The 17,905-nt window shown below is 42.6% G+C and overlaps 1 protein-coding gene across 7 annotated transcripts in view; it reads right to left on the minus strand.

The window, feature by feature from the left end:
• Positions 1-1,491: 1,491 nt before the first annotated feature.
• The window catches only part of FGF13 (fibroblast growth factor 13), a 312,624-nt gene continuing 296,210 nt past the window's right edge, over positions 1,492-17,905 (minus strand). For all 7 annotated transcript variants that reach the window (XM_065643581.1, XM_065643578.1, XM_065643579.1 and 4 more), the window contains 2 exons: positions 7,207-7,405; positions 1,492-6,012 (listed from right to left, as the gene is read on the minus strand). In XM_065643581.1, coding sequence (XP_065499653.1) covers positions 5,876-6,012; positions 7,207-7,405 — 336 coding nt within the window. In that variant the 3' untranslated portion in view covers positions 1,492-5,875. The remainder of the gene's footprint in view (positions 6,013-7,206; positions 7,406-17,905) is intronic.

Here is a 17,905-nt window from a genome sequence, read left to right on the forward strand (position 1 = left end):
CAGAGCTTTGCAGTCTATTAACTAATGAATTAATTTTAACAGGCACCAGCCATGGTTCTCTCAGCGCTGCTGCTGCCACGGCCGTTCAGCCACAGCAAGCAGCATTTTGCTGCCAGTGCCTGAGCAGTTCTTTTCTCTGCAAAGCCTCTCAGTTCACCCCAGGCTCCTCTGGGAGCATGCTCTGAGCTGAGAGGTCTCTGTACAGGAGCAAAGGGAGCTGCAAGTCTGCTGTGTCCCCCAAAATATGCCATCAACAGCTCAGATCAGCCCCACTCAACATCTTGTCTCTGTGCACCACAAAAGCCGGGACAGGGATGACTCTTCCTCCGTATATGTGTGATGGCCCTTGATGGAAGGTGGACCCATGAACTTGTCCTCAGCAAGGGTGCAAGCTCAGAAGAGGAGTGTGACAACGTGTGATGCTGAGAAACCCATCCTGCCCCTCCAGTTGTTGAATTTAGGTGAGACATGCCAAACACATGTGGGGAAAAACATTAGGCCTACAGGTGCTTGAAAGTAATTTTCCAAACATGGTATTTAAAAGTCTTAACTTCCAAATTGTTAATAATGATCTTTGAAGGGAACTCTATAAACTGTCTTCCAGTTCCTGATGATATGGAATAATTTATTACTTCAATTTCTCTGATTAGTGTAAAACATGTTTCAAATTTAGTTTTTCCTTTAATATTTAAACTTCCCCACGAGAGGAGCTGCAGAAGGGCAGGGTGATGGAGTGTCCCCCAAACTGACATGGCATGTTCCCAAAGCAGGGTAAGCTCTGCTACTGGGGCATATCAGCAATAAAAGCCATCATGCACCAGCAAACCCAGCTTGTTTCAGGACCTTGCTCTCCAAAAAGCATGAACCTTGGTGCCAGCCTGCCAGGAAAGGGCACTGCCCCACATCTCTGCTCCCTTATGCCAGAGGAGAAAGTTTCTTAAAAATTTACCCTGTGAATTGGGAATTTTAAGTTGTCAAGAGCAACCACCCCCAAAAGAGCTGAAGAAAAGCACGAAGCTGGTGTTATTCGGGGTTAATCACATGGTAGGGCTTTTTCCTAAGAAGTGTATTTATTTTAAATAGACTTTCTACTAGTCTTTCATGTAATTTTTGCGGAACCAAAATCAGACAAAACCATGGTGGTTTTTGTCTTGGTCTTATACTGTATAGGAAACTGAGCTCAAATATTTAGAGCAGCCATTCTCTGAACTGGATGCATCACACCTGCTCTGTCCTCCATGGACCACGTTGAGGCTACAGCAAACTGAAGGATCCATCTGTGATGGTCTTGGCTTGACCGTTCAAGTTGCCCCCCTCTGGTTCAGGAAGACACAGGAAAAGGAGAATGTTGATACAGAAGGGTCTATGTCCCAAGGAAAGCTAAGCAATAGTGTAGTGCACTGGTGGTGGAGTGGAGAGCCCTTAAGTATCTGCAGTGTTAAAAATCAAAGCTCAGACAAGAGGGAGTCTGTTTTAGAGAGAATTGTTTATTAGAAGACAGGAGATTGTTACATACAGATTCTGTCCTGCAAAAGTGTCCTGGTCACAGATACGTCAGGGAGACATTTAAACCTGTTAGACCTGGCTCTGGTCTCCGCACAGAGATACTCAAGACACAGCAAAGCACTGCCAGACCTGGCTCTCATGCTGGTGCTCAGCTGAGGAAAGGCCTGGCCTACCACAGCATCCCTGAGCTCATTACACCGTCTTTATCCCACTGGAAAACCTGGCCCATGGGCTGGAAACCAGTGGGTGGGGACACGAGACGGTGCTGCAGAAGGGGCACCGTTCTTGCCTGGGGTAACATGGAGATATTTGCCCCAAGTAGGGAAATGTCTTCCATCGCGCCAGCGATGAACACGGCTGAGCAAGTGGCTACAGAGATACAACCATGCTATGAGGTAGCATGAAGTAAATTAAAAGAAAGATCTCTGTGATACAGAGAAGAGCTCTTCGCACCCTCCCTCACGTCAAAACCGGGCCAAGCAGGCAATGCTTGAGCCCCCTGCAGAGACCTCCGAGAAAGCAACTCTGACAGGTGGATCACAAAAAGGCAGCATTTTTGCCTCGTAATAGTTGTGCTCCTAGCAGTATTCCTCCCAATTTCATAGGTGACCTGTTTTCTTTTGGGTTGGAAGGTAGTATTTGTCAGCCTTTCATAAGGTGTCTGCACAGCCCCTGAGGTGGCTCAGGGCTTTGCCAAGTGGAGCCCAGGTGAATCACCAAGTGGCTGTGCCAGTTTTGCACCTCCTGAGCCAACTCCAGGCCTGTGATATTGCCGCACTGAGTGTGGACAGCATCAGTGGAGAGGCAGGGACAAGAGAAACGGCAGGCAAAAGGCATCAGCCACCACATTGGCAATAAAAGAAGGGCCTGAGACCAAGCCTGCTGAAGATGGTCAGTGGCTCACAAGCAGCGAAGGGCTTGGTTTTGTACCAGCCCCCGGGCTTTGTCCTTACTCGAAGTGCGCATCTTACTGCACTTGGCCACTGTACATGGGGCAAAGCAAAGTGGTTTGACCAGTAGCTATAAGTTTTCTCTTGATCAATAACCATCAATATGGACATTTTTCCAACATCTAGCAGAATTCTTAAGTCCTCTGCTGGAGCCCCATTCTTGTCTACCTAAGGGACTATTCTGGCTGGGTCAGAGTATCACCTTCACTTCATTGTCTCTGGAGGCACATTTAACTCTATTTCTCCTTATTAAATCCCAGTCTATGGCTCCAGAGACTACATGTAAAACCCGGGGAATAACCCCCCCAACTTTAATCATAGTGTAGACGAGCTTTTGAGTGCTATCAGGACTCTGTCAAGAATATTCCCTGTTCAGTCCAAGATACTCTGAAGGAAAAAAGATATTATTGGAACAGGTTTGTCAGAAAGTTAACATGATTGTCAGAAATGGCTATTTATGGCTCATCTATCACTATGTCTCTCTTCTCATCTCAGTCCAAGAGTGGCTTTTGTTAGCTTGGTGTATTAGAAACCTTTGAAACCAGGGACTTGGCAGTGAACACACATCTGATGCCAATGTCAATATGAAAGATGGGTCAGACTACAAACCTCAGAATGGACAGTTTGGGAGATGAGCACTTTTTTCCCACTATGGATGACCTTCAAGGTTGGAGGTACTGGGGATGGGAAATAACAGTAAGATTGCAGCTATAAAGCAAAGCAGCAGACTTCCAGTTATCTTTAGGCTAGTAAACACTGAGCGTTGAACTACCTTTGCTACAAACATGCATATTTTTAATCAGGTTTTATGTTCCTAAGGCACTCGGATTCCTTTTTTGGAACATGCACCTCAATAGATCTGATATTTGGGGTTGGGAGGGTTAAGAGAAATGTTCCATGAGGGCAGAGTATATTAAGTTGAAAGGAACAGATGCTCCAGACTCACTGAGTTATCAAAACCTCTGGAGCAATCAGAGCCACATCTTAAATTTTTAAGGATTTCTATGACACTAGTATTGCTCCCACTTTCTTCAACCTTTGGAAAGGGGTGAGCTGAGGACCCTCCCAGCCCTCTGAAGGCCATCAAGATGGTGGGTTTTGGGAGGGAAACACACTGCTCCAATATGGGAGCTCAGCAAGCCAGAGCTCTTTGCCTACTATTTGCCACAAACCAACCAATTTAGAGGCTTGATCTGAAACATAATCTCCTTTCCTCCTCTCTCAGCTTCAACCTTTTTAAAAAAGTCATTGTCCCAGCCTGGTCTGAGGGCTAATTCCAGCTTGGTGAGGTGGAAGGGACACAGAGCAGACAGCAGAATACTGATATTATTAATTTCAGGCTAACATTTATAGGTAACTTTTTGCCTCTATTTCCATTATTTCCTCCCAGAACAGGTTCGTCAGCCACCTGTGGTGATAACGTGTTCCTCCTAGGACTTCTCAAAACACCTTGATGAATGAGGCTCACCTGTCAGAGCTGCCTGGATGTTATAGATGAGAAAAGTTCTCACTGAAGTTTTTGGAGAGAAAAGGCAGGAGAGAGGGACATTTTTCCCTCCAGAGCATGTGCACAAAGGCAGAAGGCATGGGAGCCTTTTTACCTTGAGACCAGATAAAGCTGGTCCCTAAAATGTACCTGCAGTGATGCACAGCAAACTCCGAGCATCCTCACGGTGCCACCCTGGCACAAGCAGTGCTTGGCTTACCGCATCTCTTTGGGTCACCCCTGTACCGAGGGCTCTGGGGAGGTTGTGCTGCGAGGTGGCACTTTGTGCTGCACCAAGGAAGTCTACTGGGGAGGTCAGACATGGAGAAACCAGAGAAGCTCAAAGCAGAGGAGCACGATTCACTGGGGCTCCAGCAGCGCACAGCAGAGGGGCCATTACCAAGACTTTGTGGCACTTAATCGTCACTATGTTTTGAGTATCTCGGCTGGGCATTGTAAGACCAGTTCTAACAAGATCCAAAAGAAGGAACCTGTTCTCATTTGTATAGTGTACGGCGCTACAGGGGAATAACCCATTACACAGAAATATTTTTAACGTTAAATACGGTATCTTTTATAACTTTATAATTTAACTGCCAACCCTTTCCCTTGAAATTAATCACGGATGTACATCATATAATCAAACAAGCTTTTTTAAAAAGTACATCTTAATATAAATAGTTTATTCAGTGCATGGTTGTGTATACAACAAATAATAAACAACTCTTTTGTACAAGGCAGAAAGCTGCCTGTACAGAACTATGTCAGTTTTGGAGCACAGAATCCAACAATGATTAATGCACAAAATCTTACACATCATGCAACTCTATGCCAATATTCCAACTTTCTCCCATGCAACAGACATGATGACCTAAATGGAAACCTAACTACATTTTTTAAACAATTGTTTCCAATAGCATGTATAAGTATATGTTGTTTAGGGGTAACCTTTCCTAACGCTTCCTCCTACACAATATTCACGTGCCCATTACAGTGAAAGAAGGACTTTTACAAATAAGACGTTTCTTATAAAAAAATTAAGTCACCTTAATTCCACAGTTTCTGTCTTTAGAAAAGAAGCCACAACAATAGTTTAACATGACACACAAAATGGAATTAAGAGAAATCTACACTGGAGGATAATTTTATCCCTTTCTGTTAACTTCCACTTGGGATAACAAAACAACTCAATTCCTACAGACTGGGGTTAGCACAAGAACTTTACCAGAAACTACAAATCTATAAAAATTTATATTTCATTGTGTTTAAAACCACAAGAACACTGTTTGCTTGAGCCTGAGACAATAACTCTCAGTTCCAACCCTGAATTTTTAATTATTCTTTTAAAGACATAGCTTTAAAGACCCATTGGAGTTCAGAAATCAAAAAGTTGCACTATTCCAAATTAAAGGATACATTTTTTTATCAAGCCTTAGATATAAAACAGTAAGCCAAGGAAACAACGGAGTTTACATATTTGTTTTTTGTTTGCCCCTATAAAACATACAAGCATTAAAATTTCCTTTGAAGAGCAAAAGTGGTCTTTTTCTGAGTTGGAAAGCAAATGCTTATGAGCAGTAAATGCAGTGAAATGTTTTCTGGTTTGTATTCCACAAAGCATAGAGGAGAGAGAGAAAGAGAGAGAAAAAGAGAGAGAGAGAGAAAGAGCTGGACATTTCTTCTCCGAGATTTATTCCGCAGTTATGTTTGCTGGCTATCCAAGTGCCTTGTGATATGCACAAGCATATTCTACATTATTGGGGTATATCCTTTGACAACCAGTAGATCTAATGGCTGATAAACGAGTGACCTATGCAAGTTCGGTGGCTTGTCCTGGGCAATTGAACGTTTGGATGAAAGACTGCTAGTAAGAATTCAACTGCATCCAGAGGTAAGGTTCTGTTTAGAGAGCACTTGGCTTGCCTGAACCTGGCTACGTTGACTCGTTTTGGCTCATAGATTTACCCCCATTTAGCACTCCTGAAACACTTCTGCTCTTTGTTGGGGTCCCACTTCCAGATCTGGAGAACTCTGTGAGATCATGGAGAGAAGGCTCTTTGTACATGGCCACTGCAAAGCAAAAGAGAGGCAACACATTAGCACAGGCTACTCAGTCTGTTCCTGCAAAGTCCAGCTGTGAAGCATTGGGATTTTTCTTTCAGCAATATGCAATGTAAGGAGTGAATGAAAGAAACATGGCAAGGAGACCTCTTCCATTTCAAGCACTCCCTAAGAACCTCTGAGCTACTCCTCAGGGGAATGACATTTTAGAGAAGGGAGAAAACACAGTCATCCACCCACCTACGCTTAGAAAACTCTGCAAGATAGACCTAAGCTGATAAAAATCCACATTTCCTTACTAATAGTGAAGTAGCACTGTCAACAGCTGTGATTTGACCTGTTACTTGTATATGCAGCCTAAGCACATGGGTGTGAAAATTAATTTTTAGTCTTCTGTTTCCTTTGTTTTCACACACATTAGAAGTGAGAATCAACCTTGACATGTTGCCTAAAACTCAGTCCTAAAGGTAGACTGCCAGACTAATCCAGCTTCCACTGAGGGCTATGCACCTTTGAGGTAGCCCCTCTGATTTTAAAATGACACTGTCTTGAAAGGCTACTTAACAGCATAACCCAGAAATAGAGGTAGCTGGTTCTTCTGGAGAAAAAGAGCACCTCAGACATCGACTGAGATCTCTCTCTGCATTGACCAAAGAGGAGCAAAGTCTGACCACACTCCTGATTCAGAGGCTTCAGTTAACGGGGATGACTCTAGGTCTTGGCTTTTCATACACAGCGTATACACATGCCACATGCATGATTACCTTCAATGCCACATGCTGATATCACATGAATTGCGGTTTAATAAGCACTGCACATTACAGCTTTATCCCAGGCAAAAACAGACAAACAGACATCCTGTAATATGAAGCACAGATTGACAAGCTATACAGCACGGTGCTAATGGCTTATGAGCAGATGTTTGGTCCGTTCCAGGTAGAGCTTTCACTATCTATAATGAAGAACCCATGGACTTTGGGCACAAATAACCTAATATGTGTACTTGGTTAAATTAGAGAAATGTAGCAGTGATGTAGAGAAACCTAAAAAAAGCAGCTCTGGTTATATTAACAGTGTGTTACAGAACATCATACTTCAGTTATATAAGTAGCTGAACCCTTCAAATATGTATGCACAGCAATCAAACATCTCTGACACAAGACAATGTCAGTTCAGATAGATGGAGCAAACCCAAGCAATTACCTTTTAATGGTTTTGGAAGAAAGTGTGCTGCAGGTTTATTTTTCTTCACGTGGTTTCCTTTCATTATTTCTCCTTCTTTGTTAAGACCCAAATACCAACCCCGGCCAGACTGTTGCTGTCTGTAGATCATTGAAGAATACGTCACGTAGTAGTTTTCAAATACTGATTCTTTGAACTTGCATTCGGGTGTAAAATGTTCCTGTAAGAAAGTAACAGATCAATATGTGCAGTGCTGAATCTCACATCAGTTAATGAAAAAGCATCCAATATTCATTGCTTTCCCGATGGTTAAAAGACATATTTCTCACCCTCCATTATCCAATTATGAAACACAGGTCCTAAAAGTATTAACAAAAGAGTAACACAATTTGAAACCTGTGAAATAATGCTGTGAGCAGCTCAAAGTAGCATAATAAAATCTTTTTTGACCAACGAGTAAAAAGTCTTAAGTGAAGAATTATTGATTGATGCAACTAATGGACATGAGACAGCCACAGCCTTGATGTCAACCCCAAGGGACCGGCTGCAGTCCAGCCCCAAGGTGAGAGGCGAGGCCACGTAATGCCTTTGTGCATTAACTGCTTCTGAGGAAAGTGCAATAAAAATTCAAAGCCAGGATGCCATGAGTAAACGGTCATCTCTTACTACGTGCTATTAAGTCAGCTTGTAGCAGCTGCCTTTTTGGTCTGATCTATGCTCTTTCTCTGTCCAGTGCATCATCCACCAAAAGCCCAGCTGTCAGAGACCCACTGCAGACATCAGCCTCTACTCTGGGACTGTACCACAGCTGAAAGCAGATAGGATCGAGCTTTATTCTCCATGTTGAACTGCACTACTTCTTTTGGGAAGATGGTATTGAGCTAATACTTAAAATAAAGGGCAATAAACTAGGTGAGCGCCTTTTTCTTCCTGCCAGTGATGTGGCTGACTTTCCCTGTGCATTGGTCATGGCTGAATCATCACCTTTTGGCACTATTGCCCAGATTCGAAAAAAGATCCAGACATGAAACACCAGTCCTGACAGCATCACTCAGCTGCTTCCTAAGGCCTCTGAGTGCTTCAGGTTTTTTAACATCACAAGTTCTGACAATGCCTCGCCTATGGCTCCCTAAAAGTCCATAAAATATGAAAGAAGAAGGGCTTGGTCTGGCGATGCAAATGTTAATATTGCAGTCCTGTTGTTGCACTGCACAGCAGCCTGCTGTTTGCTTGTCCTTCCTTGTGAAGGCAGCCAGCTTCAGTGGAGCTGCGCTTGTGCTTAAACTATCCTAAAGCAGGGTGAAAAGAGGAAAAACCATGCTTGCATAGTGACTGCAATTTTGATTTAAAAAAAAAAAACAACAAAAACAACAAAGGAAATTCAACGTCTCAGGAGCTTAAGACGTTCTTATCTAGTTCTTCAAATATTCTTACGTGAGAAAAAGGTGGTATGAAAAAAACACAAACCACTATGCATTTTCTGAACATCTTTTGCCATTTTGTCTTCTCAAAGGAGAAAGAAAAATCCTCCCATCCTCTGACTGGTATTTCCTTCAACAAAGAATGTGAAGTAAGCAATTTTCTTCTTTTTTTCTTCAAGCTAATTGTGTGTTATTTAGTTAATTGATGTTTGGATTCAATTGCTGTCAAGTGGGGACAGTCACTGCAGTTTTGCACAATTTCTAAATAAAAGCCTTCCATCACTGTACCCTGCCCAGCGCTAGCCATGTTAACAAAGGCTATTGCAAGTCTATCATCCAATTAGCAGCAAAATGGAAAACTACAGTGATCCCCCTGGAAAATTATGGTTTATGTAAAGTAATTTGGAGCTGTTTCGGGTACAAAAGGCCTGCTTGTACACAGCGGCAGAGGGTCAGATTGCAAACAGAACCACAAGATTTACTCTGTCTCTCTTAGGAAGCAACTTAACCTCAGTATGAGCAGCAGGAGCCAACAGCCTGCAGCGCCCCTTGAAATAGAGGGAGAAAAACAATGGGGAGACAGAAGGACACCAAAAAAACTCCTTTACCCTTGACTTTTTCCTTGGCTGTAAGGCTTGTGATAACAAGCCATGGCGTAAGCACTGTGCTGCTGTGAGCAAGTTTGCAGTTGAGCCTGTGTACAGCCAGACACCGGCCCCATGGTGCACACCAGCCAGCCCCCGTGAGCATCCCAGACAGCAATCGCCTCCCTGGAGCGTCGTGCCATTCAGCAAAAACTACCATGGCAGTGATTTCTCGCGAAAGCAGGGTATGGAAACGTGCTCAGTTACCACATCAAACTCCCTCCCAATTTTTCCGACACCAAAGCAGACCACCTTATTCACCTGACTGGCTTGGCACAGAATCATACTCCTTTGTCTTGACTGACATCTGCTTAATTCCTTGGCTGCGTCTGCAGCTTCAGAAAGGTGCTGCACAGTGGGAAAGGCATCCTCTTTGCCAAATAAAAGTTGATCGCCCATGAGCTGTTTGCAGAAGCTGAAGTGCTCTGCTTGCTCCTGAATACTAAGCAGCTGCTTACTTTGTGCAAGTGTTTGTTCCACCCATCACTTGCCTTCAGTTTAATCAAACGTGTGTCTTTCCTACTCATTAAAGAGTCAGGGAGGAGAACTGCAGAGGGAAGTTCTGAATTAGGAATGCTAGCAAATGTGCCCCTGATTTGGGGGCATTACAATTAAAATGTACTTTTCTGAGCTGGACAAGTCCATGTGTGAAACCAATTGGGTACAGACAGGGCTACTGTCAGCACATCAGTTCAAAGTGCAGTGCAGAACAGCAAGTGCAAAATGGCCATTATGTTATCTTTGCTGGCAAATTATTTAATAATGTACTGAGGAAGTGCAAGTTACAGCTGGGAGAGAGCTGAGTGCCTCAATTAAAACTGATCTTTTCCAGCTCCTATTGAAAATTTATAAAAGTGTTGAATTCTAAGGCCAGTTTTTTCTTGTCTCTCAGCTGTCCTCTTTGTCCATCTTTGCAATGGAAATAATTCAAATGAATTCTGAGAAGTCCAATGTTATGAATATATTGTTACGCAAAACATGAAAAACAGGTATTTGTGTAAAATAGTGTTTCAGTCTCACCTTACCTCAGAAGTCAGGGAAGACGGCACCTACATGAATAAGTTGCACTCACCCAAGCCCCTCACACATGCACCTAACAATGAACGAAGGAATGAATAAATAAATAAATGCTGGATTCACTCTAGTCATGACTCAGCCATGCTTAAGTAAGCAAGAAGATGAACTGTCAGGAGCTTCTTCTTGGTTTTTAGCTGATCAGCTGAACTGCTGAAATGTTTCTTCATTAATAGATCTGCAGCTGCATTAAATATGTGAAAAATAATTTAAAAAGAATAATTTTGTGCTATAACATGGTAAAAAGGCCTTGTAGCACACTCTTAGAGTGGCTGCATTTCCAGGCAACTGACTAGATTACATCTAAAACAATCCAATCTCTTTCAAACAAATACTGCATTACAGGTATGCCACAGCTAAAAGCTTAAATACTGTAAAAGTGAAGCTGAAATTCTTCCTGCTCTAATCGCACAAAAGCTGTGTTTCAAGCCAAAGACCATCCAAATTATCAGCCATCACACCCACCTATACTGCAGGACTGTATATTAATTCTTCTGGCCCGCAAATGATCATGACACAATAATTCAGACTTCCCATACACAGAAAATGGGAAATCTGCTTTATAGAAAGGTATTTAGTGTCTTCAGTTTTCTGTCATGTTATAAAAGCTTTTCGTCAGGATGGCTGTAGGCACAGTGCACACATGAGGGCAGAGATGTTGGCTCTCTGCTATTTATTGCATACTGTATTTGCATTGTGGATGCCAACAGCAGGGGACATCACCAAATACTTTGGGGAGTATTAAGTTTAAGTCATTAGGTCAACACTGAGTTTGTTAAATGTCTGTATATCACTAGAGGTTGAATGTCCTGTGGCTACCCTACAGCAGTTGACTACAACAATCAGAAATTCTATTCAGATGGATTTAGTGCTAGGAGCATGAATAAACAACAAGAAAACAAACAAACAAACAGCCTTTGAAAAGTATGTGGGAAAAATGTTTGGTACTTGGGAAACTTGGAAAATGTTCTTACGTATTGACAATATAATTATGTTCCATGTGATCAATGACAGTATCTGCATATGGGATTTACTCTGTAATATCTCTACTTAAACAAAATTTGATTTTTTTTCCTTCCATATCCTGATTTCTTTCAGGACTACAATGTAGCCCAAGATTCCATGCTATAATCATGAATTTTTGAAGGAGTCTCCTTAAGGCTCCAGAGTAGTGATTTTCTGTGCCACTGAGCCTGCCTTTTTTATTAACAGAGATTGATTTTCTCCATCTTGGCATGTGAAGTTCCAGGGTGTATCCTATGGATCATCACCCTGTAATGTGCAGTCATATCAACAGCACAAGATGCAAATACTTCAGCTTTAACATTATCAGATACAACAGCTTTTAGATCACCAGTGTGAGAAGACTCTCAAGAAACTGGTATTTTGTGAAGCCACCAGAAGCCATTTTCTGCAGCAATGGAAACTTCCAATTATCTTGAAGCAATTTATTCTGGATCAGATATATTACAGTTCCCCAGACGGGCTCCAGTCCCATAACATTGTCCATTTTGCTTAAATTTACCAATTTTGAGGAATCCTAGTGATTTCAGAGGGAGCAACTCACAATATGTGAATATGTAATAGGTCTTGTGAGACTGTAATTAGGAAGACTGTTTGATCATGTAATCACAACCGTATACAACTGTCGCCAGTCACAGCAAAAGACATGTTCATCAAAAAGCTGTGTGGGCTTTTGAAGACAGATGCAGTGAGAAGCTTCATTTTTGGCTATGTCTATTCCAGGTGAGTTCTCACAAAGACATCCTAGGCAGCCCAAAGGCCTCAGGAGGTGCTGTAAAGCTCATCTAATTGCTGCTTGAACAACAACAACAACAAAACTACTGCTGAACAGGAATTTGTGGAAGGCTGTAATTCCCCTTGAGTTCACTAAAACCTGAAGGCACGTATACCAGCCATGTGACCATGTAAAGAAGAAATTAAATTCAAAATTATATAGAAAAAATACACTAAAATCTTCCGTCAGGAAACCTGCCTACTGGCAGGAGTGATAAAAAGGCATCATTTTCCTGGAAGATGATCCCAAACAACTCCATAGGATGGAATTGTCTGGGATAGTGCAATGAGCAGAAATTTATCAAGTGAAACACGAACTGTCAGGGGTGTGCATTTATTTAGGATAAAGCTTCCAGAAAGAGTAAAATGGAGTTCAAGGAAGCAGCTGGATATCCAGCGTCTCCAGAGTAAGATTTCAGGTTGTCACTGGGTATTCTCTGAATCTATGAGAAAAGCATTGAAAAGATCCTGTAATTATTCCCTTGACATTGTTCCTTTGCACAGCAAACCGAATGAATAAACTCAGGGAAAAAAAATGCACACAGTGAACTGAAGCAGAAAACATAGTAATTGCAAAGACAGAGATTTAGAGGCTCAAGTTTTGTTCATTACTCGTTTTCTAGCCTTATCAGTGACTCAGTTGTGAAAACTTGTCCAAGTCATCTTTGCCCAGATTTTTAAGTGGCATTTAGGCATATCAATATATCCCTATTTAAAGCTTGGTGCGTCACTTCTCAGCACGCACTGCCCGTGGAATGGATGTACTGCCGATGACCCCAGGGGAAAAGCCTCAGTGACTGTAAACAGTGGTGAAATTTAATTGAAATAGGAATTAAATATGATCATGTTATTGTTCCCCTGTCTTCTGGTGATTCTTCACTTCTACAACTGTGTTGATTAACCAAAGCACTCCTTAATTGGGCCAAGAGAACTAACACATGATACATAAAAACAGAAGGCAGTCTTCTGATTACTGCAGAGGAAATTAATTCTGTTAGAGAAAGCCTGTAATGTGGTTTAAAACTTCTGCGAGATGCCCAGGAGAACACCTCACAGATGTCAAACACAGGCCTCTTTTCCTAATCCGGCCCATGAAGTTATGAGACATAATTTACTTGGTATGAATAAGAAAGAGAGAAGATCTACTTTGTCCCCAAACGCTTCTCTCTGCATCTTGTGCACCCCTGACGATCCTGGAAGCATCGCACAGAGAAACCTCGGCAATTGCCTGAATGATCAAGTCCTCTATAAATATTTTAATACCTTCTAATGCTTGCACCTACCCTTTTCTAATTTCAGTGGCTTTAGGGCACTAGTCTTTCCAGTCCTAGTTGAAAATCAGTGAAATTCTCATAATATAAAACAAAGAATCCAGTCCTTAAAAATCGCCTGTTTTGTAAAACTTGGGAAGGTTCATTAAGCAACAAGCACCTGTCAGGTTGCCTGAGGACTCCAAACTTGACTAACAGAGAAGATCAACATAGGTGATACAATCCTGCTATTAACTAGAAGCTGGTTTTTTCCATCATATTTAATTTTAATTGTTTCACACATTAAAAAGTGCTTTTCTTTCTTCTAAATCTGTAAAGGAAAACCTATATTTTAATCTGCAATTAAGCCTCTTCAGAGAGAGATCTTCTCTACTAGTGTAAGCATGGTTTTGGGGTTTAAAAAAAAAAAATTAGAATAACTTTCTCAATATCTAGCCAAAGGTTAAATTGCCTAATAAAACTCCATGATTCATGCACTTCCAGGTTTGGTCAAGGACTGGTTAACACCACTTTAGGCTCTGGCTGAGATAATCCTCAGCCCCAGAAAATATGGAATGGAAGTATCCTGTGTGTTTTCCCTATACTTCTGCACTCTGATCTCATATTCTTCTCTAAGTATGTGCCTCTGAACATCTTCGGATGCCGAACTTGCCAGACCTTGGATCTGATGTACTACAACTTCTCATGATCCTTCCTCCCATGTGACTGAGTCAAGCAGAGGAACAAAACCCTCCTGGCTGAGCACCAAGAGTTACCCTCCAAGCAGGTCAACTGAAAACCAAGAGTTGCCTCAATACATGACCTACATGGACATTACTGAAAACAGGGATGTTGGAAAATACGTGCTCTCTCAACACATGGTGGGAAAGATCCTGCCTATTCAACCTGGACAGAAAATTGAGTTATCTTACATCGCCGAAGGCAGCTGAAGTGGGTAAGTACCTGCACCCAGTGCAGGAGTAGCTGTGCCTACTGTACCAGTGTTGTCTTTACCACTTAACAGAATGAATCCTGGCTGCAATTGCTAGCCTAAAGATACATAAATCCTTTCAGTTTTAGGTCAGTCCACTCATCTAACAAAGATAAGGGTGACTTGCAAAACACGTAATCAGATAGACTGGCATTGCAGCTTTAGACATTTTGAAGCCTGCACAATTAGTTGAGTCTTGCTTTAACACATATCTCGAGACTGTTGGATAAAGTGTCCTTTAGCTTAGTGTTGCTCATTATACACTAAAATGAATATGTAACCAATATGCAAATGTGTAACCAATTGGCTCTTTAAGGTGTGAATGTAGTGATAACATTTTGTATATAAAGGCTGTTACTTTTCTTTCTGGCATGCAGGCTTTAAGAAGAACAATATCTCGTCTCTGTGTGCTACAATTTGGCTTTTCTTTTTGCACACTGCATGACAGAACTTTGTTCTTGAGACAACAACAGTACCCAGAGCTCATTGGGGCTGGTGGTTCATTCCAGAAGCTGGTCAATCCTGCTCCCATTCAAAGCTACTGGAGAGCTCCCTTTTCCTCTCGATAGGCTCATGATTCTCCCCAGAACAGCCAGTCTTTTTCATAATTTTCCTAAGCTCATTGTCTCCGTTCTCTGCAACAGTGGCTTCCATAGGTGAAGTCAGTACTGCAGAAAACAGTTTAAATGTGTCCATTGTTGTTTTTTGTTGTAAGCAAATTTCGTCTTATTTTTTTCAGCTTTCTTCTTGCAGCTTTAATTTTAGAACACAGCACATAAAAGTACCCAGTGTGCCTCTTCTGTGCCATTCATTACTCCACATCTCTCCATCATGTCTCTGCTTATTCATCTCTTGTCTTAACTAAGCAGGCTTAATCTTTTTAAATCTCTCCTCATATGAAAGGTTCTCTGTGCCGCTAATCATTTTCATTACCCTTCACCGAATCCTTTCATTTTTTTTCCCCTCTGTCATTTCCAGAACTGAAACACAACATTTAAAAAGAGGCTGTACCATAGAGTTGCATAATGGAGGTAAGATATTTTCAGTCATTTGTCTTATGACAAAGTAAAATGGTCTTCGCTGTTCAGCCTCACTATATTAATACAAAAGTTCCTATCTTTCAAGTCATGTCTCTGATAAATACTGCCCAATTTTATGGTATTTCTGACCCTCCGATCAGTCAGTGTACCCAAGCTTAAAAATTAAAGGAAGGGAGAAGGAAGCAAAAGGCAGATAGGACAGCTTTCTTCCCCAGAACTAGAGCAGAGAGCCCCAAAGATGCTAAGCAACCTATTTTATAACATACCCATTATTACACAGATAACCTGCCAGCCATTGCAATCAGATTTCTAGCAGTTATAATTGACATCAAATCCTGGTATTGTCAAATCTCTCTGACACAGCTGTTGTGCAGAATGTCCTCAGCTTAAGTGTGTCACACATTACTTTGAAAAAGAATACATCTAAGTTGGAAAACTCCTTTTAAAGTATGGGGCCTATGTTCTGCTTTCTGTTAAAGACAACCCTGCATCCCACTCGTTTTAATGGCCAAGCGCTGAGCCCATTGCTTTTCACTGAACATGACCAGTGGCATGAGATGCTGAAAGACTAAGAGGAGCCTGAGCCTTAGGCAACACTGCAACTGCTTTGTTTGGAGTGAACTGCTTGTGGTTTGTTCCTTAGAGTTGCTCATCATCCATCGGCTCTCCCTTTAGCATTGTATGTCACCTCAGGGACAGAGAAACCATGCAAATCCAGGTATCTTCCATCAAGCAGCAACAAGCTGCAGCAAGAACGCATGGAGGAAAAGTCACTCCATCAGGCAGAGGAGTGTGGCATGAAGAGACATGGCTTTGTCACAGCCCAGCCGCTGTGAGGGGGAGATGTCTGTGAGCTGGCAAGAGCAGCTGACAAAGAAAACACATTCCTGTCCCAGTAGCCCTTTCACACAATTACTCTGGTATCTGTCTACATGATCAGTGGCACCAGGGGAAACCCACTCGGCTGCTGCTGGGGCTGCAGAGCACAGGGCAGTGGCCATGGGTTAATTTGCTCCCGGAACAAGGTGGCTTGGCTGGCATTTGTTAAAACACCACCTGGGAGTGAGGAGCAAGAAGGGCAGCACAACCTTTCTGCTGCCACATCGAGTGCCTTGGCAGTACCATCCCAAAATGCTGCTTGCAGCTCTGTAGGCTGTGAGGGGCTGCAGGATACATGTAAGCTGGGATGGGGTTCAGCAGGCAGCAACAGCTACACTGGGGCATCCCTGGCCTCGACAAAGAGGGTGGGCAGCGATGCTGGAGCACGGCATCACCAGACACTCCCCTGACACCTTTGTGGTTGCAGCTCTCCTAACACCAGGGAGCTCCCCACACAGGCTCCGCAGAAGTAGCAGGGCTAATTAGAAGAGTGTGGGATTTACTGTTGTATCCTAGAAACAGGACATCAGCCCTGGGGTAAGGAGATGGAAGAGATCTCCTTCAGACTGTCACCCATGAATTCATGCAGATTTATCTTAAAGTGTGAAAAAACCAATAATCTAATCAGTGTTTGCAGCAGGCTCTAAATCTGCCTGTTTAATTACAAGCAGGGACATGACCCTTTTAGCAGCGGATGTTCCTAAAATTCTATGGAAAAAAGGAAAGCATTTCTCTTTTTTAGGGAACAGGCAGCTGAATGAACAACAGTCAGAACAAGTGCTACCGTCCTTCCCATGGGAATAGGGGATAACAAGGAATGCTGTTTCTGTGGTAACCTGCAACCTGGCTGAAAGCCTGTCTGTACAACTGCTGTGAGTTGCGATGGCTAAATGGATGTGAAAGCGATCTCCTTGTCCTTTACCGCTTTGGTGAGGTGCCACCCTATGTCTGTGATGGTAAACTCGTAGAGGCAGTGCTCTTCCACCCAAAAGCTGGGCAGGTAGCTCTCCCAAGCACAGCCTCAGCTCAGCTCGGACCTCCCTAAACTACCACCAGCCTCCTCGCTGACATTAAACAAGAAAGATGGGGTTCGCCCCAGAGGAAGCACTTAGAGACAGATGCTGCTGAACGAGCTCTTTTTTCTGCACGCTAGAAACTGCCTCTGCTCACTGACTGCGAGAAGCTGCAAGTGGAAGATAAATAACAGCATGAGCTGCAGGAGAAGAAATAATGCCACATTACATCAAACTGGTCCTTGCTTCACTGTCAGCTTAGAGTCTGTTCTGCACGAAAGGACAGCCCTGCCATTTGGCCTGTATATTTTATTAATGTGGATGCATATTTATGGCGTTATGGATTAGCCGATACTTCAGCGTTCAATACTGTCCTTTTATGCTGGAGTTCTCGGCAAAGGCATTTGTCCTGACTGCTGTTATTCCTTGTGTGCAGTTAGGTGGCTGCTTTCTCTCCCCAGACTATCCCCTTGCACTGCCTGGGCTGGAATTGCTGCTGTAAAGGTGCCTCACCTGTACCAATACTACCCAACATGTTTTGGGAACCCACTGTAAACCTCTACAAAGTACTAAATGCACTGTAGTCTTTGGACTGGCATTATATACTAAAA

The sequence above is a fragment of the Caloenas nicobarica genome, chromosome 12, assembly GCF_036013445.1.
Source record: "Caloenas nicobarica isolate bCalNic1 chromosome 12, bCalNic1.hap1, whole genome shotgun sequence".
NCBI lineage: Eukaryota > Metazoa > Chordata > Aves > Columbiformes > Columbidae > Caloenas > Caloenas nicobarica.